This window comes from Hemibagrus wyckioides, linkage group LG07 (assembly GCF_019097595.1).
Source record: "Hemibagrus wyckioides isolate EC202008001 linkage group LG07, SWU_Hwy_1.0, whole genome shotgun sequence".
In the NCBI taxonomy this organism is placed as follows: Eukaryota; Metazoa; Chordata; class Actinopteri; order Siluriformes; family Bagridae; genus Hemibagrus; species Hemibagrus wyckioides.
In genome coordinates, this window is record NC_080716.1 from 1,631,234 (window position 1) to 1,655,075 (window position 23,842).

Below are 23,842 nucleotides of genomic sequence, written 5' to 3' on the forward strand. Positions count from 1 at the left end.
TTCAATTCAATTTGATTTGGTGTCAGATCTGTAAAGTTGGTCTAACTTGCAGCATACATGTCCTTCCTGTACACAATACCTACCTTCAACTAACTCTATGTACAGGAACCCAACATAAATGTAATGTATTGGGCCACCATGATCTATCAGAACATCCTCAATGTAAAAGATATGTCATGACCTCATCACAGCACAAATATGACCACTGCCTCCATTCGCAGTTAATCCCATTGCATACTCAAATGTAGCGTTTGTCATTTTGGAAATCATTTACATTTCATTGATTTACATTCACAGCATTTGGTAGCTGCTTATGCTTTGAAGTCTGTGTCCAGAAAAACACATCCTTGTGTCTGTACAATTGGTAAAGGCAACAAAACTAATAACCAGAGACTCGTATTTCTGAATATTCAGCAGTGTGGAAGCGTCCTTTTTCCGTTCGACTACTACACTGGGGACACTGGTTGGTCTGGAGTGTCTCTGCGTCACTGCCTTGTTTAAAACAACACTACTTATGCACACACCTGCCAGCTGGACTATTGCCAAACACACATAGGCTTTTGTGTGTTTCTTTATATGCACAATAACTATTAAATATTGCTGTTGCAGAGTGGGATATCCAGGCATCACAAGAGAACAATATAGGGATTAAGGATGCCTCAGTGATATATGAAAGGCAAAATGAACGGGTCCTGATATTTTTACACCCTCAGCTATTTATTCAGATTTAAAAGCTCTTGCTGACTCATCAGTGCGTTTAAAAGTTAACTTTGAAGCAGACACGGTGAGAGACGCCTCACCCCAAACACAGTTCATTAAGGCCGAAGGTCTCCACCCCTTTCCTACTACTGTCGCATCCACTGTAAGGTAGGCACTCATCTATTTTCTCACAGTAGCCTGGCTCTAGAGCAGCAGTCGAACCTAAGCCAGAGGTACATTTGTGTTCAGAGTTTTGGTTTCATGATTGGACAATCTAATTCCTTCTCTTTGGGTTCTTTAAACCTATTCTGCTTTGGCTCTGAGATCAAGTTTCAGTTTCAGGAATAAGTCTCAGTCACGCTTGTGTTCTTTTCTCCAGGACACTTGTACGTTGAGAGAGGCTGTGGAGCTGGCAGCATGGAGGACAACATGACACAGATCTCTCGAGAAGACCTGGAGGACCTCAGGGTGGCCTTCAACAAAATTGGTCAGTAAATTAAGCTTCCAAATAGAATTTTGCTATCACCTATATTGTGTGTTTTAGACTTTGATGCATGACATGATGAAGATGATTAGATGTACTGTCTATACATGACTGGGTCATATTTACTGTTTAATATTAAGTAGAGAAAAATGTTCTTAACAACAAATATTATGTAGAAATGCCTTAGTATTCAAGCCCAAGCAGACCTTTCCTACGGAGAACAGCATTTGTGTAACAAATTGGCAAATGAAAACAAAACCTCTGTCAAGACTGATTTGCTTCCCTCACTCCCTCTCCACAGACATTGACAACAGCGGCTATGTCAACGATTTCGAGCTGCAGGAGCTTTTTCGGGAGGCCAGTCTCTACATTCCAGGGTACAAGGTGCGAGAGATTGCTGAGAGGTTCATCGCAGGTGACACCAACAAAGATGAGAAGATAAGCTTTGAAGAGTTTGTTGTGGTACGAATAATCTATCTATCTATCGTCATCCATTTACAAAATTAGCTGCTATACACTCAAATGTTTAGATGCCTCCAGTTCTGGAGAAATGGGGTCAATATTAGTCTCAAGACATAACCATCCTTCCCTGATGGATCTTAACACGACCTAGTACTTTACCCTAGTGTGTGATCACATCATTTCCTATTTGATTCTACAGATATACCAAGATTTAAAAAGTAAAGAGATCAGAGAAACCTTTCGCAAGACCATTTCCAAGAAAGATGGGATCTGCTCATTTGGAGGAACATCTGGAAGCTCCACTGACGGAACTCAGCACTCGTATTCTGGTAAGTTGAAATCGGACAAAAAGCATGCACAGAATAACCTCAGTATAAACAGGTAAAATGGTGGATCAAGTGCTATTTTAATAATCTGCTCAATAATGAGGGTGGAAGCCATTGAATTTGTAGTTATGCATTATCCAGAGTGAATTCAGGGTTAAGGGCCTTGCTCAGGAGCCCAGCAGTGGCAGCTTGACTGTCCTGGGATTTAAACTCATAACCTTCTAATCAGGAGTCAGTTAACCACTAAGCTACTACATCCCCTTTGACAGCTAAAGAATAAATGGTCCTTATTTTCTAGCCCTGTATTCTTTTGGGGGATGGAGAGGCTTAAGATGGTGGTTTAGATACTACTGAAAAGGTTCTACTCAAAAAACCCTGACCTTCACCCAGATGTTCTGATAATCTGAACACAAAGCCCAGAAGGGCATCTTAAGCAACCCTAAATAAGCAGAACGTTGCCAGCATAAACATTTACCTAACTTTTGAACTTAAGACACTGGATTTTAATATGACCCTTTGTTCTTTGGCACACTGAATTTGATTACTATTGATGCAATTGGATGTGTAGTGCACTTGAGTTGTTCTGTAGCTCCTGCTGAAACCTGAGCGAGAGCGCCATCTCGTTAAGAGAGATTAGTTCATGAATGATGTCATTTTATGGCCCTTGGCTGTGCACAATTCCCACTGGTAATCTTAGTCTGCAGCTTCTATTGCTTATGCCTTATCTGTAAAATTTGCCACTAGATGAAGAGAAAGTGGCTTTTGTGAACTGGATCAATAAGGCCTTGGCAAACGACCCGGACTGCCAACATATCATCCCCATGGACCCGAACACCGACAGTCTGTTCACATCAGTGAAGGATGGAATACTCCTCTGGTAAAATAATACCACAGTTCTTTCGTTAATTCTTCATACCAATGTGTTAAACTCGTTTAAGATGACAGGGCACATAATACCTTATCTAGTGGGCCAAACCACAAAATTTATCTGAGTTGATAAAAACTGTAAATTGTAGCTTGATTGCTATTTATCCTAATACTTTGTATTGTTTATTGATTCATTTGCAGCAAAATGGTCAACCACTCTCAAAAGGAAACGATCGATGAAAGGGTCATCAACACGAAAAAACGCTCGATGTTTAACATGACTGTAAGCACTTACTCTCCTTATGTAAAAAAGATTATTGGGAACAAAAAAAGCTGAATAATGTACATCGATGTGCATAGTTTTATGACCCCTAACTACCCAAACTTTACCCTTTCTGGCCTCATCAATAGTGTTAGCATGAAACACCAGTACAAAAACGAAACATAACCACTACAAATAATCGTTGTCACCATTTGATCATTTTAACTGCTTACTCAGATCTTTGTAAGCAACTAATTTTATGTCGATGGACCTTCATAAATCTTTATAAAATACCCCTGCAATAGCGCCTGGTGCCTTGTTGTTGTTGCGTCTAAACCATACATGATCTACAGCCTGTTCAGCAGGCATGAATATCGCTGTTTCTGTGCCTAGAGATGTATTTGGCCTGCTTCCCAGGACCTGCAGAGTTGTAATATTGCAGTTTTACTGTAAAGCTTTTGAGTTATGAAGGAGGACAGGATGACGGATTGTTGAATTCCAATCCGAGGTATTTGTAGTCAGCGCTCAGTGTAAATGTGCCAGCAAGCAAATTTACCCGGAAAATGAAGATGTCCCCAAATCCCTGCCAGAGCCTTTCGGGTCTGCAAATATTGCTGTTCAACAGGTGACAGAGTCGTGCTGACATACGCAAGTGCATCCAGCTTTCCATCTGAGTCACTTTGTGCCAGTACAGCAGCGAGCAGCAAGGCATACTGGGCTCGCGTCCAAAATGGTCTCTCTGTGCTTGGCTGGGTCAAAATAAGACACAGCCATATTGCTGCTATCAAATCCAGCTTTATGTGCTAAAGGCCAGTCAACACTTCCTTATTTTATGAGCTTTTGATTTTTGCTGTATTAAAGTGGCTAGGTGAAGGGGGCATGGTCAGGCTGACCTCAGGGCGGCTCTGAAGCCTCTGATTTGATCAGAATCAGCAAAGATGCCATGTTTAGATCAAAAATGTCCTGCTTTGTCAGATTTCGCTTTACAAATATAAAATGACGTATGCCAAGAGAGGAGCTATGCATTAGATGGTTGTGTGATGAAAACGTCCCAAGGTTTTGGGGCGTTACAGAAGAAGTAGGTCAAACACAAAATCTGTACTTGCACACGAAGCTCCACATGGCATCTTTCACACCTTTTGTTCACTGGAGCCTGCTGCTTTACGGACACGTGACTCCTTCTCAGGACAAGTGATTTCCATATGGAAATGGACTGGACAAAGTGCTTTAAGTGCAAGTTACGTGTGTGTCTGGCTTCATTTCTTAATCTGCAAGTGGTTTGTGATGTAATAAAAAGACATCTTTTGGATTTACCATTCCTTATTACACCATTTCTCATACAAGGCTTACAATAATCAATGCATTTTTTTTTATCCACAGAAAGACAAACCCATCTGTCTTTCTTGTCTTCTAGGAGAATCTGATACTTGCCCTGAACTCCGCCTCGGCCATCGGCTGCATGGTGGTCAACATTGATGCTCAGGACATGATCGCTGGAACTCCTCACCTGGTGCTTGGGCTCCTGTGGCAGATCATTAAGATCGGCCTGTTCGCCAACATCGAGATCTCGAGCAATGACGGTCAGACGCACAGCTGTGTGCAGTTACCGTGGTTACGGTGACATTCATCTAGTTTGAAACTGACTACGCTTTATAGGGGAAATTTTTATTTCATTGGTCTCAGTGCTAGTAACTGACTGTGCGTTTGTCTTGACTGTGCAGCTCTGATTGCTCTGCTCGGCGAGGGTGAGGACTTGGACCAGCTGATGTCCCTGTCCCCTGAGGAGCTGTTGCTACGCTGGGTGAACTATCACCTCAAAGCTGCTGAATTGAATCCAATCAAAAACTTCAGCGACGACATCAAGGTAGCATGGAAGCAATAATAGCAATGCATTAATCCCAGCTTTAATATCCAGGTACATGATCAGCACTCTGAAACTCATTTCTTTTGCAGGACTCCAAGGCCTACTTTCACTTGCTGAACGAGATCGCTCCTAGTGGAGATGACGACCAGATACCGGTCATCATCGACATGTCTGGCTTAAATGTGAGCGTAGTCTTTCCTGAATCTGAATGAGTTTCAGGGCTGCATGAAAGGAGGAGAGGGAGAGAGAAGGATCATGCAAGGACAAACTACAGTATTTAAACTATAAAAAGGTTCAAAGTTAAGCACAGTTAACAAGAGATCCATAAAACTTGGCAGCCAAGTAATGAAGACGCACTACTTCCCCTTACGTTATTCACACTCGGGTCAAGTGCATAAACTATGTGCAAGTTTTCTCCAAAGTTTAAGATGCTTTTTTCCCCCCAACTCATGAACCAAAGCAATGAGAAATGAGAAAATGTATCCAAACAGAATGGCTCACTGAGCTAGCTGCCCTCCTCTACCAACAATAGACTGTGGGCCTTTACTGAATAAACCTATTTGTATTTAGCTTGATAAATGAGTCTCACAAAGCGGCTTTGCAAAATTCAGATGTAGATTTAGATCCCTAATGAACAAGCCAGTGGTGAGGGAAAAACTTCAGAGAAAGCGTAAGAGGAAGGGATGAACTGGTATAGGACTGTATTTATGGTTGCAGGAACCCGATGATCTGAAGAGAGCAGAGCTTATGCTGAAGCAGGCGGCTCGAATCGACTGCCGGCAGTTTGTCTCACCTCAAGACGTGGTGGCGGGGAATCAAAAGCTCAACTTAGCTTTCGTGGCCAACTTGTTCAACATGTACCCGGCCCTGAAAAAGCCTGCCGACAACACCATTGACCTCACCACGATCGAGGGTGAGTCGCAGTATGCTGAAGCTAATCACTACACATGGTTAACAATGGCTGGCCAGACTGACCTTTTTTACTCTTGATTATTAACACCAACCAAAAGTGAATAAAATGTTCATATTGTTTTTTATCTTACTGAATAGTTTGGTTATTGGTTGATGAGACAGACAGAGTAACTCCTGAGGCACAGTTTTTGGTTAATAGGAAGTGGTATCTTGGCAGTTTTTCCTTGAAAATAACACATTTGTACAAGAGGCCATGCCTTCATTCTTTCAATTGTCTTAACAGTTACTTAGGCCACACCCCCTTCATTGAGACTGACAGTTATATAGGCCACGCCTCCTTCATTGCAAATGACAGTCATATAGGCCATGCCTCCTTTACTGAAAGTGACAGTTATATAGGCCAGCCCTACTTCCATGAGACTGACAATCACATAGGCCACGCCTCCTTCATTGCAAATGACAGTCATATAGGCCATGCCTCCTTTACTGAAAGTGACAATTATATAGGCCAGCCCTACTTCAATGAGACTGACAATCACATAGGCCACGCCTCCTTCATTGCGTCTGACAGTCACCGAGGCCGCACTTCCTTCACTGATACTGACAGCTATATAAGCTATGCCACCTTTCCTGTAGCAATGAGCTGAATTTTATTGTTAATCTATATCAAGATGCCTTGATATTACTTGGTATCCCCTGACACAGACTGTCTATATTAGTTTTACGACAGGCCAAAGGTCCACTCTATAATTTGTGCTTCTTTAAATGGGTTGAATATAACATCATTATGTATTTCTATCTAGATGCAGACAGGGAAAAGACAATATGATACTTCTTTGTGACTCAGTTTATTGGTGGATTGCTGGTCTATGTTTAAGCTAAGCATAGGATGTGCCAGGAAACTCTTTCAGCACGTTTCAACACAGGAGATTCAGTCAGTAAGCAAAACCAATGAATGTGAAAAGGATTCATGTTCTCAGCAGGGAATAAAGGCCCAGTGTATAAAAGTTTAAATGAAGTATTTTAATTATCGGTGTTAAAAACAGTGATTCCCTGAACCTGAGATCTTGCACTGCATAAACTGTAAAACACTGTCTGAATAACTTCTACAGGAGAATCCAGAGAGGACAAAACCTTCAGAAATTGGATGAACTCCCTGGGGATAAGTCCAAGAGTCAATCACTTATACAGGTAAGGCAATGTTTATGGCAATTCCTCCAGGATAATTAGTCAGCACTTTAGCATTTCTTTACCACCTTTGTGTTTATTTTCCAGTGACCTGACGGATGGCATGGTTATTCTCCAGCTGTACGAGAAAATCCAGGTCCCCGTGGACTGGAAGAAAGTGAACCGTCCTCCGTATCCTGCCTTTGCTGGCAAAATGAAAAAAGTTAGTAGGAGTTATACAGCATGAAAGGTTTTTGCTTTAAAATTGTAGTCTAACCGTAGTCATAAATCTGCTCCAGGGATGCTGTATCATGGCTGACCCAGCACTCTGACCTCTTTCTTACTTCCTAACAAGCTATAAGCTAAAAAAAAAGCTGTTCTATTAGTTTCTGCCCAGTATAGTATATCACACAATCACATGCCAATGTATTCATTTATGTATACGTTGTTTCCCAAGAGCATGACAGACCTGTTAAAAAATTCCAAACGTCATTTGTATTCATTGTGATTTATGTATGAAGTGCTGCATTATTGATGTCGTTCTAATAAAGTAAATCTGTGCAAATTTCCAGCTGGAGAACTGTAACTACGCCGTGGAGTTGGGCAAAAAGGAGGCACAGTTCTCACTGGTGGGCATTGGAGGTGACAACATCAATGAGGGCAGCCCCAAGCACATGCTGTCACTGGTTTGGCAACTAATGAGAAGGTACATCACTCATACTGGAACTGTTAAATGAGAGAAGTATAAACAGATATAGAACTTTGAGCTGATTTTATATTCTTGGTTTTTTTTTAGAAATGTAACACTCACTTGTGTTGTTTACGTTCTCAAAAAATTAGCAACAGTGGCAGCATGTACAACATACACAATTCTTTCCTTATTCAATTCCTGCTTTTAGAATCCTGTATTCGCTAGTGTTGTGAGCTGCCAAGGTTGCTAATCTAATGATATATGTGATATGGCTGCATGTGGAGGTGATTAATTTGGACAGAGAAATAATTGTATTCCATATCTCACTTGTGCTACATGCAGGTACACCCTGAAAGTCCTATCTGACATCGGTGATGGGGAAAAAATCAACGACCAAGTCATAGTCGACTGGGTGAATACCTCGCTGCAAAATGGACAAAAGCAATCGACTATCAGCAACTTTAAAGTAAGAGGTTATATAACTATTCAACACATCTACTTTTCAAAGGTCTGGATGTCATTTGTTCCACCAGTCTGTTCTCCTGTTAGATTTTAGGATATTAAGGTTTTTCCTGATGAACAAACCAAAGAACCCTTTAAGGAGGTGGATGGAATCTGGCAAAGTAGAAATGCATATTTGGATTGATTAATTTGGTGGATGATTCAGAGCATATTTGGATTGATTAATTTGGTGGATGATTCAGAGCATATTTGGATTGATTAATTTGGTGGATGATTCAGAGGCCAATCATAAAGGGTTGAGGGTTAAGGTTTTTCCACCAGTCGAATGCAAATGACTGGGCTGCAACCTTCAGACCTAACACTGCCTCATATGGGGCAAGTCTGCGAATTAACTAATGATGAAAGTGTCTTGACCATTTTGTCACACATGTACATGACATATTTTCAGGACAAATCGATCAGCACCAGCCTCCCGGTGATTGATCTGATTGATACCATCACACCCGGAGCCATCAGAGAAGACATGGTGAAGAGGGAAGACCTGAGTCCTGAGGACATGATCAATAACGCAAAGTAAGAACAGCTTCAAAGTGTCGCGTTGTTTCTTAATCCACAACACAAAACGTCTCTCTTTTGTTCTCAGGTACGCCATCTCAATGGCGAGGAAGATCGGCGCCAAGGTATACGCCCTGCCTGAGGACCTGGTGGAGGTCAACCCCAAGATGGTGATGACTGTGTTTGCCTGTTTGATGGGGAAAAGTCTGAAAAAGTGAAATCCTGTTTGGTCCTGATTCTAATTTATTATCCTGGGGATGGGACGGGATATCTGTTTAACTGTATGCGTGTGTCGATAAAAACGTAATGTATAACATAAAGACGTATTTTCAGGTAAAGAGCGTGAGTAGGAAGATTTGAGATTTTATTTAAACAGGCAGAGTTGAGAGCTTTGCAGCTATGAATTATACAGACGATTTTTCATACCTTACGTCACTTCTTGTCTTTCTGTTGCTTCCTGCAACCTCACCACCACCACCAACAAAAAAAAATAGTTGAACAGGTTGTCATTTCAATTGTGATCATTTAACATTTAATATGATCTCCATTTTCTAGCCTCATTTGTAAGTCGATTTCTAGAACAAGGAGATGCTGATGATTCAGTTTACTTTGATAGCAAGGTATTATGCTTTATTTTATCAAAACTGTTGTCTTGATATTTGCATAATGTTGAAAAAAAAAATGTTGTTTGCTTCTGACTACATATTAAATGTATAAAAAAAAAAGTTCAGATGTGGCTAGTTTTTTATTTCAGGATGGAATTTTAGCCAAGATGTTGAGCAGCCTTTATTTGTCACATTACATACATTACTGCAGAGTGAAATTCTTTCTTCATATATCCCATCCATAGAGGGTTGGGGTCAAAGCACAGAGTCAGCCATGATGCATCACCCCTGGAGCAAGGGGGGGTTAAGGACCTTGCTCAAGTGCCCAGTGGTGTCAGCTTGACAGTGCTGGGGCTTGAATGCCGATCTTTCAAGTAACAACCCAGAGCCTTAACCACTTGAGCTACAACCACTGCTATATGTATACCTTAATATGTTCATTACACTCAAATTTGCATTCAAACCTGGCAAGCCATGTCTCGATGGAGAGGTATTGTTATGCTGGAACAGGATTGGGCCTCTTAATTCCAGGGAGGAGAAATTAAAAATGCTACAGCATGCAGACATTATAGAAGAACCACCTATAGGTTTACTTATCAGGTTCACAAATCTGTAGCGGGTAGTGGTAGTGGTGTTTCACACACTTGAGGCTCTGGGTTGTTGATTGAAAGGTTGAGTGTTCAAGCTCCAGCACCAAAGTTGGGCCCTTGAGCAAGTCCTTAACCCTTTCTGCTCCAGGGTTGTGCTCTGACCCCAACTTCTTAAGCTGTGATGAAAAGTAAGGCATACTTCTACTCATGCAAAGGTCGCTTAAGGGGTTTTGTAGGACGGGGCTTTGGATTTGAACTAAAACAACTGATGATCCAAATTCTTATTAGTAGTTGTTTTATTATGACTACAAGGTCTGAGACTGTCATTAGTCACTATAGGTTTAGAAGTGAAAAGTCAACAGAAATGAAGTTTCTCTGCAGGGTTGCTGAGCTAAGAGCTTGACAACCTAGCAGGATTAGAGGCTTTTAAAAAGCTGGTTGAGGGGGTCTGGGTTCCTTATAAGGATACCCCATGGTCTACTACCAAAGTGCTGTATAAGATTCGTCCCACCAGACAGAGACCTGGGCCCAGTGGAGAGACTGTATTTCACTGAAATCTGTGGCAGAGCAAAGAGAAGTCTGGGCTGACCTTCAGCCTGTTGCCACTGTGACCCCCACTAGGAAAAGTGGAAGGAAACTGAACAGATGAATGAACTGCCAGACATCCACTGCATGGGATTAAGTCATGGCTACACTACTGCTCAAGCATGAGTGCATCATTTTGATAAAAGCTGAAAGGGATTAAAATGGAAGCATGGCCAGAAAATCCTGGAAAATTGCTCGTAGCTATCATAATTACAAAACTAAAAAAGCACAAGTACATTCCCTGTAGGTGTCCATCTTGATCACTTCCAAGCTTTGGGAAATCGGTCATTTAGTAAAAAACATTCCAACATGCTAATGTTACATGAGACTTCCCAAGTCCGGCGAGACTTTGAGAGGTAAAAGTGCAAATAGAAAAGGTATGTTTTTGTTGAATTTTGAAAGAATGCAGTACAAGTCGGTTGCAGAGAGACTACGGAATGTAGATTACGATATTATCTTAATCGAGATCGTTTTCCGGTGTTTAGAATCGGACAATAAAAAACACATTGCCATTCCGACATCTCGATGACACGTGAGCTTGTGGAAGTCCAGAGGGACCGGCTGGAAGTCTGGAAGTCATTAGGATATCCAGTTCAGCAGTGAAACAGTGTGTATGTGAGAGAGAGGGGAGGATCATCACCAGTGCACTGTTCATCCTTAATCTAATACAGAGGTTTAGACTACTGAGAAAGGCATGATTCGTGCAGCCACTGAATGATGATGGTTGAGATCATATAAAGCAAAAAAAAATTTTTTTTAATTATATTAATTAAAAAAAAATCCTTTTACCCAAAATATATTTAAGACATTTTTTTTGTTCAACATCCAAATGTTTTTTTACTGTAAAGACACTATATTGTCAAAAGTTTTGGCACACCCATCCAAATCATTGAATTCAAGTGTTGTTTTTCAGGGGTTGGGCTCGGACCTTAGTTCCAGTGAAAAGAACTCTTAATGCTTCAGCTTCATACCAAGACATTCTGGACAATTTCATGCTTTGTGGGAACAGTCTGGGGATGACCCCTTCCTGTTCCAGCATGACTGCACACCAGTACACAAAGCAAGCTCCATAAAGACATGGATGAGTGAGTTTGGTGTGGTGGAACTGCCTCAACCTGATAGAACACCTTTGGGATGAATTAGAGTGGAGACTGTGAGCCAGAACTTCTCGTCCAACACCAATGTCTGACCTCACAAATGCGCTTCTAGAGGAATGGTTAAAAATTCCCATAAACACACTCCTAAACCTTGTGGAAAGCCTTCCCAGAAGAGTTGAAGCTGTTATAGCTGCAAAGGGCAGGACAACTTCATATTCCATCCATGCACATGTAAAGGCAGACGTCCCAGTTTTGACCTGGCTCACAGTCTCCGCTCTAATTCATCCCAAAGGGGTTCTATCAGGTTGAGGTCAGGACTCTGTGAAGTTCCTCCACACCAAACTCACTCATCCATGTCTTTATGGACCTGGCTTTGTACACTGGTGTGCAGTCATGGGGTCATCCCAAAACTGTTCGCACAAAGAGCATGAAATTGTCCAAAATGTCTTGGTATGAAGTTGAAGCATTAAGAGTTCTGTTCACTGAAACTAAAGGGCCGAGCCCAACCCCTGAATTCAACGATTTGGAGGAGTGTCCCAAAACTTTTGACAATAGTGTATGTACCACATCCAGTTCTTTATTAAGCTATCACACACACTATACTTTTTTAACAGAGGTCTAATTTTTGTAATAATTAAACAACTTCATAAAAATGTGAGATAATGATAGTTACTATTATAATTACTAATTTGGCCCAGATACCTCAGAGTGGAGGACTTAATACAAAAACATTTTTTTTGCAAAACAGCAAATGTCTAGACATTCAGAGGATGGAAAGATGCCACATGCTGCTCTTCTGTGTACTTGGAAGCTTTTGGAAATCCTTTGAGAAATGGACTGCACACATTGTTTCCAAAATTCAATATCATTGGAACCAAGATAAGCGCACCCACTTACACGCCCGAGTCAACTAAATACAACACAGTGTAATTATTCTGAAAGCTTCTTCGACCCCTTTTTTTGATTTCTCGCTCCAGCTCTGTTCATTCTTTGGCTAAAAAAAAAAAAAGAAAAAAAAAAAGCAATCGTTCATGTAAATATTGTTCTTTGCCACAAGAGGCAGTTCTTCACTATTGGGTTTAGTCCACTGCATTCATATTTATTTATTTTTAGTCAGATGCTTTTATCCTTTTATCCAAAAGGGCTGGCCAGGATACAATTTCAGCATTTAGCACTTCATTTCTGGTGACTTTTGAGATCCTCAGATCCTGCAAAGCTTGTACAAAATTCACAAAAATATTTCTATTATGTTCTGGATTCACAAAACATACATACTAATGATTAAAAAAAAACACCTAAATATACAGTTTCAATGTTATTTTTATGTTCATAGACAAATGACAGTAGAGATGTACAGCATGTATAAATAAAATATAGACATAAATGAATGCTAATTGATAGGTGAACCCTTTTGAAATTAATTTACCTGATCATACATACCATCCACTTTATTAGGAACATTGATGATGTGGTTTTTGAGCTTTTCTGCTCACCATGGTTGTAGAGTGATTATCCAAGTTACTACACTACATTTCCAAAAGTTTTGGGACATCGGCCTTTACATGTACATGAATGTAATATGGAGTTGTAACCCCGCCCTTTGCAGCTCTAACAGCTTCAACTCTTCTGGGAAGGCTTTCCACAAGGTTTAGGAGTGTGTTTATGGGAATTTCTGACCATTCCTCTAGAAGCACATTTGTGAGGTCAGACACTGATGTTGGACGAGAAGGTCTGGCTCTCAGTCTCCGCTCTAATTCATCCCAAAGGTGTTCTATGGGGTTGAGGTCAGGACTCTGTGACGTTCCTCCACACCAAACTCACTCATCCATGTCTTTATGGACCTTGCTTTGGTCACTGGTGTGCAGTCATGTTGGAACAGGAAGGGGTCATCCCCAAACTGTTCCCACAAAGCATGAAATTGTCCAAAATGTCTCCGTATGAAGCTGAAGCATTAAGAGTTTCTTTCACTGGAACTAAGGGGCCGAGACCATCCCCTGAACAACACCACCTGAATTCAATGATTTGGAGGGGTGTCCCAAAACATTTGGCAAAATAGTGTATATCCTTCCTGTCAGCTCAGGCAGTCTGGTCATTCTCCTCTGATCTCTTTGATCAGTGAGGATGCAGATATTCCCTGCTTTTCCACACCATTCTGTCTAAACTCTAGACTTTATTGTGTGTGAAAATCTCAGACGATCAACTTTATGAAAATACTCAAACCAGTCCATCTGGCACCAGCCACCATTCTGATGTTTAATGTGAATATTAACATGTATCCGTATGATTTTATATGCTGTAGTGCACTGCCGTTATATGATTGGCTGATTAGATAACTGCACGAATGTATTCCGAATAAAGTGGATAGTCACATATATAACAAATCAACATACTGATCACCTCTCGAAGAAGACTTACACCGATCAGGCATAACATTATGACCACATGCCTAATATTGTGTTGGTGCTGCCAAAACAGCCATGCTCTGTGTATTCTGACACCTTTCTTTCAGAACCAGCATTAACTACTTCATCAATCTGAGCAACAGTAGCTCGTCTGTTGGATCTGATCACATGGACCAGCCTTCACTCCCTGTGTGCCTTGGACCACTTTTGATAGAGACTGACCACTACAGACCAGGAACACCCCACAAGAGCTGCAGTTTTGGAGATGCTCTGATCCAGTGGTCTAGCCATCACAGTTTGGTCCTTGTCAAACTCGCTCTAATCCTTGTCCATTGTCCACACAAAATGTTCACTTGCTGCCTAATATATCCCACCCACTAACAGGTGCCATGATGAGGAGATACTCAGTCGTATTCAATTCACCTGTCAGTGGTCATAATGTTATGCCTGATCGGTGTATGGCCTGAAGAATATGTTATTCCACTGTGGTGTGTAAATGTGGTGTGATCTGATGAGACTGCAAATCCAACATGGCCGCCGCATGACCGTCAGCAACGGACATTACTCAAGACAGCCAGGTCTCTCTGCTTCTTAGTCTTGAAGGCAATCACAAAACTGTGTGGCGAAACTACGCCATATCCCTGCTCGTCGACGTGACCCATGACGATGTAGTTCAGACCTTGGGACAGAAGCATGAGCAGATCAGCCTTAAAAGGCATACAGTAATACATTATTATGAAGCTAATAATATTAAGCTTTGAGAGCAAGAGAAACTACAGAACTTAAGAAAAAAATCATGAGATTTTTTTTTTACATTTATTCAAAACTACAAACATCTGGCAAAATGTCCTGCTGCTGTTTTCAGTTCCTCTCAGAGCAAATTCCACCTTGGCAGCCTTAGAGCTTTTTTTTTTTTATTCTTCTTGTTTTTGTTTTTTTCTCCTCTCCAAGCAAAACAATTCTGCTTGACTTGATTTTTTTTTTCCCATTCACCGCATTTGCTAAGCTAAATAAATAGAGGTGAAGGCATTTCAGTGCAGCGTTATTACCGCTGGCTCGGGACAAAGGCCCGGGCTTTAGGTTACACGTCACTGACGCTAAAAAATGCGAGACGAGATGTTAAAATATTCCAGGAGTAAAAAAAAAAAAAAGACAGGAAACCTCCCAGTAGAAATGTATCGTTCTAAAAGAGCCAGTCTGCAATAGGGTATAGCTAAATATAGATAGTTAACTCAGTTAAATTATCATGGAGCATCTTTAGGGATGTAAATGCAAAAAATGCATGAAACAATTTCCGTAAATGGGAAGAATTCCGAAGTGTCATCGTTAACCTGGTGTGTTAGGGAACTTTTAGGACTTGTTCAGGGACGTTTAAAGTTGTAGGCAGGAAATATGTCCGACGGAGCGCCGGAATACATTTCATTTGCATGTCGTATCCGAGTGGTTGCTAGGAAACTGCCGCTAAAACACCACGCATTAGAATCCCACTCAGGCTAGCTGTGCGCTCCTTGCACGTCATTGCATCATTTGTGCCTCGTGTAAACAGACGATCTTTCCTGCCTGGGTTTTTTTTCCCTCTCCTCTATAATTTAAGCAATTTGGTTGAGTGACGAGCTGCCAGGTTTTCTTTACGGGAACAGAAACTGAAAGTTCTCGTGTGAGTATTTATGAGTTTTTGGGGGATAATGAGGGAACTTGGCATTCGGGAAGCTCTGTTGTTTTCCCGGCTCTGCTACACTGTAAATAAAGAAAGTTTGTTGTAATCTCAGGCAACACGAGGTTGAGAAATCAGAACTGCCGGTGAAATTAGCCGCGTCCGTACGGATCCACTCACCTCTCCTGACTAAAGGGCATTTCTTACACAGGATAACGACTTTAGTGCTCATGCTCTTTCCAGCCTGCTGGATGGACAGGTTTCCTTCCTTGTACAGGTTGGCGATGGAGAAGGTGGCGAGCACGCTGTGTTCCCTCATGGCAGCCGAGACGAGCGTTCCCGTCAGCACTGTGACGAGACGACACCGGAATATCAACTCATCCTCCACAGCATTGTGTTGTACCGTGTGCATGTGGGGTTATGTAATAAAACGTGCACTGTGAGAATGACAAGGAAGTCGGTGAAGATCCTCTTTGGTTTTAGAGGCCTGTTGTGGTTTTTTTTTTTTTTTTACATGGGCGAGCAAGATAGTTAGCAAAATACAAAAACAATTCCAAATAAGTTAACAAGATGCTTAGCCACGATTTAGACGTGTGGGTATTTTTTTGGCGGTTTGTTTTTTACCGAAGTTGCTTAAGCAGTAATGACTTTCGATTGTTCCGCTCCTCTTGCACTTCTGCTTGCAGAGAGATTCGGAATACGTCAGTGCTGTGTGGAGAAGAAGAAGAAGAAGAAGAAGAAGAAGAAGAAAACATCACCATGCTGAAGAAAACAGCCGGGTTCCATAAGCATAAATTAACACACCACTGGGATTATAACCAATATCAAATTCTCAATTGTGATTGGTCAGAAGGTGCATATATATATATATATATATATATATATATATATATATATATTATATATATATACATATATATATATATATATATAATATATACACCAATCAGGCATAACATTATGAGCAGTGAGAGGTGAAGTGAATAAGACTGATGATCTCCTCATGGCACCTGTTAGTGGGAGGGACATATTAGGCAGCAAGTCAACATTTTGTCCTCAAAGTTGGTGTTAGAAGCAGGAAAAATGGACAAGCGTAAGGATTAGAGCGAGTTTGACCAAAAGGGCCAAATTGTGATGGCTAGACCACTGGATCAGAGCATCTCCAAAACTCTTGGACTTTTGGAGCTCTTGCAAAAGTGGTCCAAGGAAGTAACAGTGGTGAACCGGTGACAGGGTCATGGGCGGCCAAGGCTTATTGCATGTGGGCAGAGAAGGCTGGCCCGTGTGATCCGATCCAACAGAAGAGCTACTGTTGCTCAAAATGCTGAAGCAGTTAATGCTGGTTCTGATAGAAAGGGGTCAGAATACACAGTGCAGGACGGGTCAGGGCTGTATTGGCAGCACCAACACAATATTAGGCAGGTGGTCATAATGTTATGCCTGATCAGTGTATATACAATTTATGGAAGGAGTCCCCAGTGTCAGTGCTTTGTAACAGTCAAATAACTCCGGGTTACATAAAAAAGACTATAAGCGACTATAAATGGATAAAAATGTCATTTTTAAATAAATAAAAAAAATTGCAATTATTAGAAAACTGTTGCGGTGCTGTGGGATGTACTGGGGGTAACGATGACTCTGCTTCACAGCACCACCCAGTGGTTGATCATTTTCCTATAACTGCACACCCCTGAGTGTTTGGGATCACATTTCCTTTGCCTTATTATGACCAAAATTCATTAAATTGCACCATGGCACAGTATCTTAAACGGTGCCCAGTGCTCCAGATATTTGGAAATCTGGTTCATGCAAAGCTGCTATGAATCTATTAAACATTAATCACCAACTTCTGACCAATGGGCATTCCAAATAAATTTCTGTTAATATTTCCAACTGACTGTTGTAGTACAGTTAGAAGAAGAGGAGAACTGGACAGACCGACGGGGTGCGCTGAGGTGGGAGCGGGTGCGGTAACGGGAACCGGGGAACCTGCGATGGTGGAGTTCTTCGACTTGAACGTGTAATGACAGATGAAGCCATCTGCGGTGAGGCTGAGATCAGAGACGAACTGGATGAAAAGGTGGCTGCCCTCGGAGAAGATCGGCCTGAACCAAAAAAAACAAAAAACAAAAAACACAGCAGATAGAGATCATGACCACTCTGTAAGGTCTCATTAACACTACAGCAGCAGTTCCTCTCTCTAGCTGAGCTGTTACTATAGAAACGACTGCTGACCAATCAGAATTTGGGCTAAAGGAGAGTTTAATGCTACAGGAACATTCTTGTGAATGAAAGCAGACGATTGCGCTGTGAGTCTGGGAAACTGACCACGGCACCAGAACAGCAGAGATGAGGCTCTTACACAGGAGGGCTGTCGCCGCAGAACTTCCCGATCCTACTGGCGTCGCTCGGATCCGCACCGTTGTAAACCGCCATGTGATCGTAGCGGCAGTAGTTATCCCTCTCCACATCGAACTTCTCAAACATCAGCTCTATTACCTGACAGTGACAACAAGAGCAGGAGCAACAGTGTGCACTAATAATGAAACTATTTCAACACGTATTAACGTTGTGCTCGAAAGCCGCTTGATTTGTGTAGCGTTTGAAAACTGCTTTAGTATAAAAGGAATAAAACACGTAAAAATATTCTTTTTCCATCAACAGCATGTTCCCACGTGTTTTGTTCCATCCATAACAAGCAGCATTTATTCTTTTAGTTATTATTATTAACGGAAGACGTCATAATATAACCGCGATACTGTAATAAATAATGGCATGCTTTCTAGAGATGTCATGGATATGGTGACGTCGTTTTAATTAATAACAAATGTTGAAATCTTTTCAGATTTAGCTTCTCTTTTTAGTATTAAATATTTTTTAGGATTCAATACAATTTGAAATTAATTATGTAAAACTTATTTTAGCATTAAACATAAATGTTTGTTTTTTTTTGACAATTAAAAAATTAAATTTATATATTATTTGATTTATTTTTTAATTACAAAAATTCTTTTTAATTGTAACGATTAATTACAAAAAAATTTAGCTTCTCTAAAACAGGTGATATGACAAAAAATAATCGCCTTACCATTCTCAATATATTGCTGTTAATACTGCTACTACTAATAATACAAATAATAAACAAAAATGTTATTATTTAAAGCCATTTTAGCACAGCACTGTGGTTTGTGCAATAACAGTGGAAACAATCTCATTATATGATATTTTTGGGATATGATCCACACCTAAGTTTCTCTTGGGTATGCTGCTGAATCTAAATACTCCTCTCACCTGGTGCTCAGGTGCTACGATATGCCACGAGCAGGTGACCCCTGGAGGATAGTCTCTGTCGGGCCAGTTAGGGGTCATGAATGTTCCTGAGGGTTTGTCCAGGAGTCCGCCGCAGTACCTCTCCCCTGACACAGACAACAGTGACACAAAAAGCACTATTTTCACTCTCAACCTTTTCACTGCTGTTTAACATCGACCCAGACTGAACTGTGAGGCTCTGGAACATGTACGTCTCGTCAACAAGATTCAACAAGATTTCACTGCGCTGCCGAGCCTCTTTCTATATTTAACCTGGAATGAGTTGCTGGTAGGGACGGAGTGTAATATAAAAATACGCCGCACGTACAATTTTCTGCACATTACACAAGTAGTGTCCACACTGCAGCAGAGAGAGAGACAGAGAGACAAAGATGAACTAATATTATAAGGATTTATTTATTTATTTATTTATAATTGTCTTTAGAAGAGTATAATAAAAGGAACACACTACTTTGAATTCTGACATGTGCTATATAAATAACAGTGCTGTCGAATTCTCCGATCTGATTGGTCGGAAAATGCTGATTCATTTTTCCATTAATTAATGAGTGGACTTCATGGTGGACGCTGTGCGGATTACAAATGTTTCTTAAACAAAGAATTATTGATATTTACGGAAGGAGGCTCGCTTTATGCTTGAAAGCGTGTTAAGTTTATGCTTAAAAAAAAGAATGACAAAAAAAAGTTTATATAAAAACGATAAATGATAACTCCTTGAAATGTATCTATAAACGGATAAAAAGTATACCGTGTGCAGCTCAGCCCTAATGAAGTGTGATGCTGGAATAAAACAAGTCAGTTATCATAAAACCCTCTATGTTTGCTGATGTCGCATTACCCCTCGCGTTCGGATGAACAGCGGCGTATCCGGCCAGGAAGCCGCTCCCGGCCGTGTTGGCATCCGAAACCATCACGACTTGCATCCTGTTGTGGTTGGAGATCAGCGCTCCGGGCCGGGCGGAACCACAGAAGCGTCCGAGTCGCTGGCTTTTAACGAACCCGTCGTACACATCCACGTAGTCGTAGCGGCAAAGTCCGTCGCTCTCGAGGTCGAGGGAGCGGAAGGTGAGGGACACCACTTTACCCTGAGGCACCTGAGCATCATTTAAGTTTGGGGCGGTGGGGGTTGGAGTTAACGGTTACTAACAATAAAATTCAGATTCAGACTGTACCAACATGTAACAAATTTACAGCCAGCTAGCTAGAGATATGTAGCACTTTCAACGTATATAATTAATATTAAACATAAATACAAGTAAAAAATAAACTAAAAGGAAATTTCTTAACGTTATTGTAGTACCATAGCTTTGGTTAGCCCCGCCAACTTTACTACTTTTCACCGATCTAGTTAACAACTCTGAAATGCTTCACGTGACTTCCGTTCGATATTAACTTCGTTGTAGCGCTGTGTAGCCGTTGCGTAGTTGTGCATGTGTGTTATTATAGCCTAGAAAATGAGACAGCTACCTAAAGCTAGCCGATTTCAGACTCCATGATGTTTATTTACCGTGATTCTCCACACGCATTTGGTGTTGGGGGGGTAAACTCCGGGGTAACCCTGACTCCCAATGAGGCCCGAGGTTCCAGTCATGTTTCCACCACATGAGTACACCGGCCTAGGGGAAACAGACAGCAAACAAAATGTTTTGCTAGCTATCTAAACAAGAAATGACTATTCATTATTATTAGAATCGTTTTAATTATTCAGATGTTTATTTAGTGAAGAGGCGAGATCATTTTGGGACGACAAGGCTAACAAATAAGCGAAGTTTATGGCCACCAGTTTAGCATCAGGACGAAAATCATTGTCTAACGTGTCACATGTTTTAGTTTTTTCACAATGTGCTGCTTAAAATGAAGAAAATTAGCAGATTTTGGTGAGTTGATGGTTTTGGGGACAGCTTGTAATGGTCAATATGTTTTATTATTATTATTATTATTATTATTAGTTTTTACGTTTTACATATAGATTGTTATAACAATGAAGATAGAAAAAAAAACATTTTTAAAAGCATGTGCATGATTTATAACACATTTGCATGTAAACTTTTAAAGAAATAATTCATTTAATTTAAACCATTAGGGACATGTTTAATGGAAACCATTAAGGAATATGAACCGTTATTAGTAATTAATTAACTTTAATTTTTTCCGGAGTTTTTTTTTTTTAATAAACTTGTACCTTTTTGTAAAATATTATTATTATTATTATTAATAATAATAATAATAATAATAATAATAATAATAATATATACAGGAATAAAAAATAAAAATAAATAAATAAATATAAAGACTAGACTCACCCTCAGCAAATGATGGACATATAACAAAGTTTGATTTTATTACCAAAGAAAAACCACAATAAACACCGCAAAGTTCACGTTTTATTAAACAAACCCTCGCTTTAAACTATAACAACAACAAAAAAACTCCTTACCTTGGTTGCCTTTCTCCAAACACCGAGCAGAAAACTAACAGAACCCAAACACTCCACGTTACAGTCCACATCTCGAGCCTCGCACTGAAGTGAACATGACGTTGGCCGCGTCCCAAATCACTCCCTACTTCCCTTCTTGAGCACACTTCGTATTCCTGTGTACACACGACGGTTTCCGGACCATACCCAGCGCACTATTTGTCCGTTTAGGATTCGACCAATAATTAGCGCTAATTAAGCCGGCACTGTTGTTTTATTAGCTAGTTTACAGTTCACGCAATTATCACACCTCTCACTGTTTTAAAAGAACTATAAATATCTTTTTTTTATGATTACAATCATCGCCACAACGAAATAAATATCTTGAAAATGTTATCTGTGTCGTTTTTAAACACTTTTATATGACTTTATATGAAGTCTCAATTCAAAATGGCGCCCGTAAGTCATGAGGCACTGACTTTTAACCCTGTATGCTGTCCATCATGGCGCGGTTTGGGACACAGTTCTCGGTGCTTTTATTTATTTTTCCTTTTCAGTCTGACTGCAGGGGATGAATGAGCCGTTTGTTCTAGTAAAAGACCGGAAAGGGAATTAAGAAATTTCAAGATTTTAGGGGGGTTTTTTTGGAGGGGGATGTTCCAGGAAAACAATCATACACTTTGGACACTGTTAATAGATTATTATAAATAGTAATAGTAGTGTGTGTGTGTGTGTGTGTGTGTGTGTGTGTTAGCTTGTTAGCTGGATCACCACTAGATGTCTGCATTGCACAAGAATTTGTCAACAACTCATTCACAGGCCACTGAGAACCACTGAAATGACTGACCCCCTTCATGAGAAGAGCCTGAACTATTTGCCTTTCATAAGAACAAGTCTTTTCTCTCGAAATCAAAAAATATTGACACCCCTAAAAAGAAAGATCGACGCGTTTGATACAATTATTCTCTGTCTACAGAAACACAATTTTAGCCGTCGTCCATATATCTAGGCACGAACAGGGTTGTAATAAAACATTTTAGGTACGGCTGATAGTGGTGCATCTACCAGGAGGTTAAAATATGCTTTCATTCCGAAGGAGAGATTCACTCGGTCGCTGCTGTAAAGCGTTGCGTCACGTTGTGTGACTTTAATAATAGGCTGTTCATTAAAAAAGGGTCTCCATAAAACCTCCTGCCCCTACTGTTTGGAAGCCTGAATATGTGGAGGCAGGAAATCTTTCATCAGCTCACGCTGTTTTCCCATCACTAGCGCCTGGAAATTGCTTCCAGGCTCACTCTATTTCCCGCTAACATGCTGTCGTTAGCTTTGCCTTCGAAACAGATCTTAAAGGACAAGTTTTAGCATCTCGTATTAGCAGCCTCAGGTTTGGTAATTCCCAGCAGCGTAGAGCAAGGCAGATCGTCTGTTTGGGACGTGGCCTTTGTGGGCGTCAGTAGTAGTGCTAATGGAAAGAGGTGCAGCCGAGTGTGCGACATATCGTTCATTAAATCTCGTGCGCTGGCCCTCGATGCCCCAGAAAGTTGCTCAAACGTAAATAAGGATGTCTCAGGCATGCTAAAGATGCTGAAGGTGCCACATTCTTCGAGAGGCTAGAGTGTAAATGTCTGCTTTTAAAACACACACATACAGAACATTTTAAAGGGGAAGATCGTGTTTCAGCGGGTCTGTGCATTGTGCGACGTCGTCCTTGAGAAACACATGCTATGTATCTGGTGTGGTCAGTGCAGGACCGCTCGGCCTTGAGGAACACACGCTCTGAAAGAAGATCACGTTTCAGAGGGTCTGTATGTTGTGTGAAACGTGGCTCATCGTATGACAGCTATTCAACACCCCAGCCCACACCCCTCAATCCCAAATCCCAAATGGCTCCTTATTTCCTGTATAATTGCACTATGTAGGGTCACTCACAACGAAGGGCAGGACGAATACGCATACACGGCTGGGGAGGTTCAAATATCCCCTGACTAGTCACACCAATACATCAAAAACACTAAAATCCTTTTTAGTGTTAACGTTTTCAACATGGTTTCATTTGCCTGCCTTGAGCTTTCGATTTTTCTCATTCTGTTTGCTATTTTTTCTAAGAATATAGCCAACTAGTCTCACATAAAAATATCTGCCATCTTTATGACAGCTAGTCTAGCTAGTCTCACATAAAATATCTGCCATTGTTAGTAGATTTAGAAAGTACTAAACTGTAAAAACACTAAAACAAAAACAAAAAACAAATATACTGATCTTTCAGTTCTTCTGTTTCTGTTTGATGTTCTTGCTAATCTTGCTAACAACAGAACTAGCATTGTATACCAGCTAGTCTCATTTAAAACTTCTCCCATCTTCATAGATAGATAGATAGATAGATAGATAGATAGATAGATAGATAGATAGATA

At 40.7% G+C, this 23,842-nt stretch overlaps 2 protein-coding genes across 4 annotated transcripts; one reads left to right on the forward strand and one right to left on the reverse strand.

The window, feature by feature from the left end:
* The first annotated feature begins 718 nt into the window (after positions 1–718).
* On the forward strand, positions 719–9,385 carry pls1 (plastin 1 (I isoform)). Of its 2 annotated transcripts, none has more exons than XM_058395254.1 (16): positions 719–867; positions 1,079–1,186; positions 1,485–1,645; positions 1,845–1,974; positions 2,716–2,848; positions 3,040–3,121; positions 4,515–4,680; positions 4,822–4,964; positions 5,054–5,146; positions 5,682–5,877; positions 6,989–7,067; positions 7,152–7,266; positions 7,616–7,749; positions 8,077–8,200; positions 8,645–8,769; positions 8,840–9,385. In XM_058395254.1, the coding sequence occupies exons 2-16, from the start codon at positions 1,117–1,119 to the stop codon at positions 8,967–8,969; spliced, it is 1,881 nt and encodes a 626-aa protein (XP_058251237.1). In that variant the 5' UTR covers positions 719–867; positions 1,079–1,116; the 3' UTR covers positions 8,970–9,385. The 2 variants fall into 2 exon arrangements, with proteins under 2 accessions (XP_058251237.1, XP_058251236.1); XM_058395253.1 differs by having other exon boundaries at positions 856–932.
* Positions 9,386–12,167: 2,782 nt separating this feature from the next.
* On the reverse strand, positions 12,168–21,819 carry pcolce2a (procollagen C-endopeptidase enhancer 2a). 2 transcript variants are annotated; one of them, XM_058395673.1, is made up of 9 exons: positions 21,452–21,817; positions 20,522–20,630; positions 19,853–20,108; positions 18,976–19,100; positions 18,047–18,183; positions 17,623–17,789; positions 16,309–16,392; positions 15,865–16,032; positions 12,168–14,709 (listed from the first exon to the last, which is right to left on the reverse strand). In XM_058395673.1, exons 1-9 carry the CDS (start codon positions 21,520–21,522, stop codon positions 14,579–14,581), a joined length of 1,248 nt encoding a protein of 415 aa, XP_058251656.1. In that variant the 5' UTR covers positions 21,523–21,817; the 3' UTR covers positions 12,168–14,578. The 2 variants fall into 2 exon arrangements, with proteins under 2 accessions (XP_058251656.1, XP_058251654.1); XM_058395671.1 differs by lacking the exon at positions 12,168–14,709 and having other exon boundaries at positions 14,744–16,032; positions 21,452–21,819.
* Positions 21,820–23,842: the final 2,023 nt, after the last annotated feature.

Coding starts and splice junctions, on each gene's coding strand:
- pcolce2a (XM_058395671.1), bottom strand. CDS start 21,522: ATGTGGACTGTAACGTGGAGTGTTTGGGTTCTGTTAGTTTTCTGCTCG. Junction 17,790..18,046: donor TGCGGCGACAGCCCTCCTGT/GTAAGAGCCTCA, acceptor TTTTTGGTTCAG/GCCGATCTTCTCCGAGGGCA. Junction 16,033..16,308: donor TTACTGCTTAAGCAACTTCG/GTAAAAAACAAA, acceptor GTCTCGTCACAG/TGCTGACGGGAACGCTCGTC.
- pls1 (XM_058395254.1), top strand. CDS start 1,117: ATGGAGGACAACATGACACAGATCTCTCGAGAAGACCTGGAGGACCTC. Junction 1,187..1,484: donor GGTGGCCTTCAACAAAATTG/GTCAGTAAATTA, acceptor CCCTCTCCACAG/ACATTGACAACAGCGGCTAT. Junction 8,201..8,644: donor CGACTATCAGCAACTTTAAA/GTAAGAGGTTAT, acceptor ACATATTTTCAG/GACAAATCGATCAGCACCAG.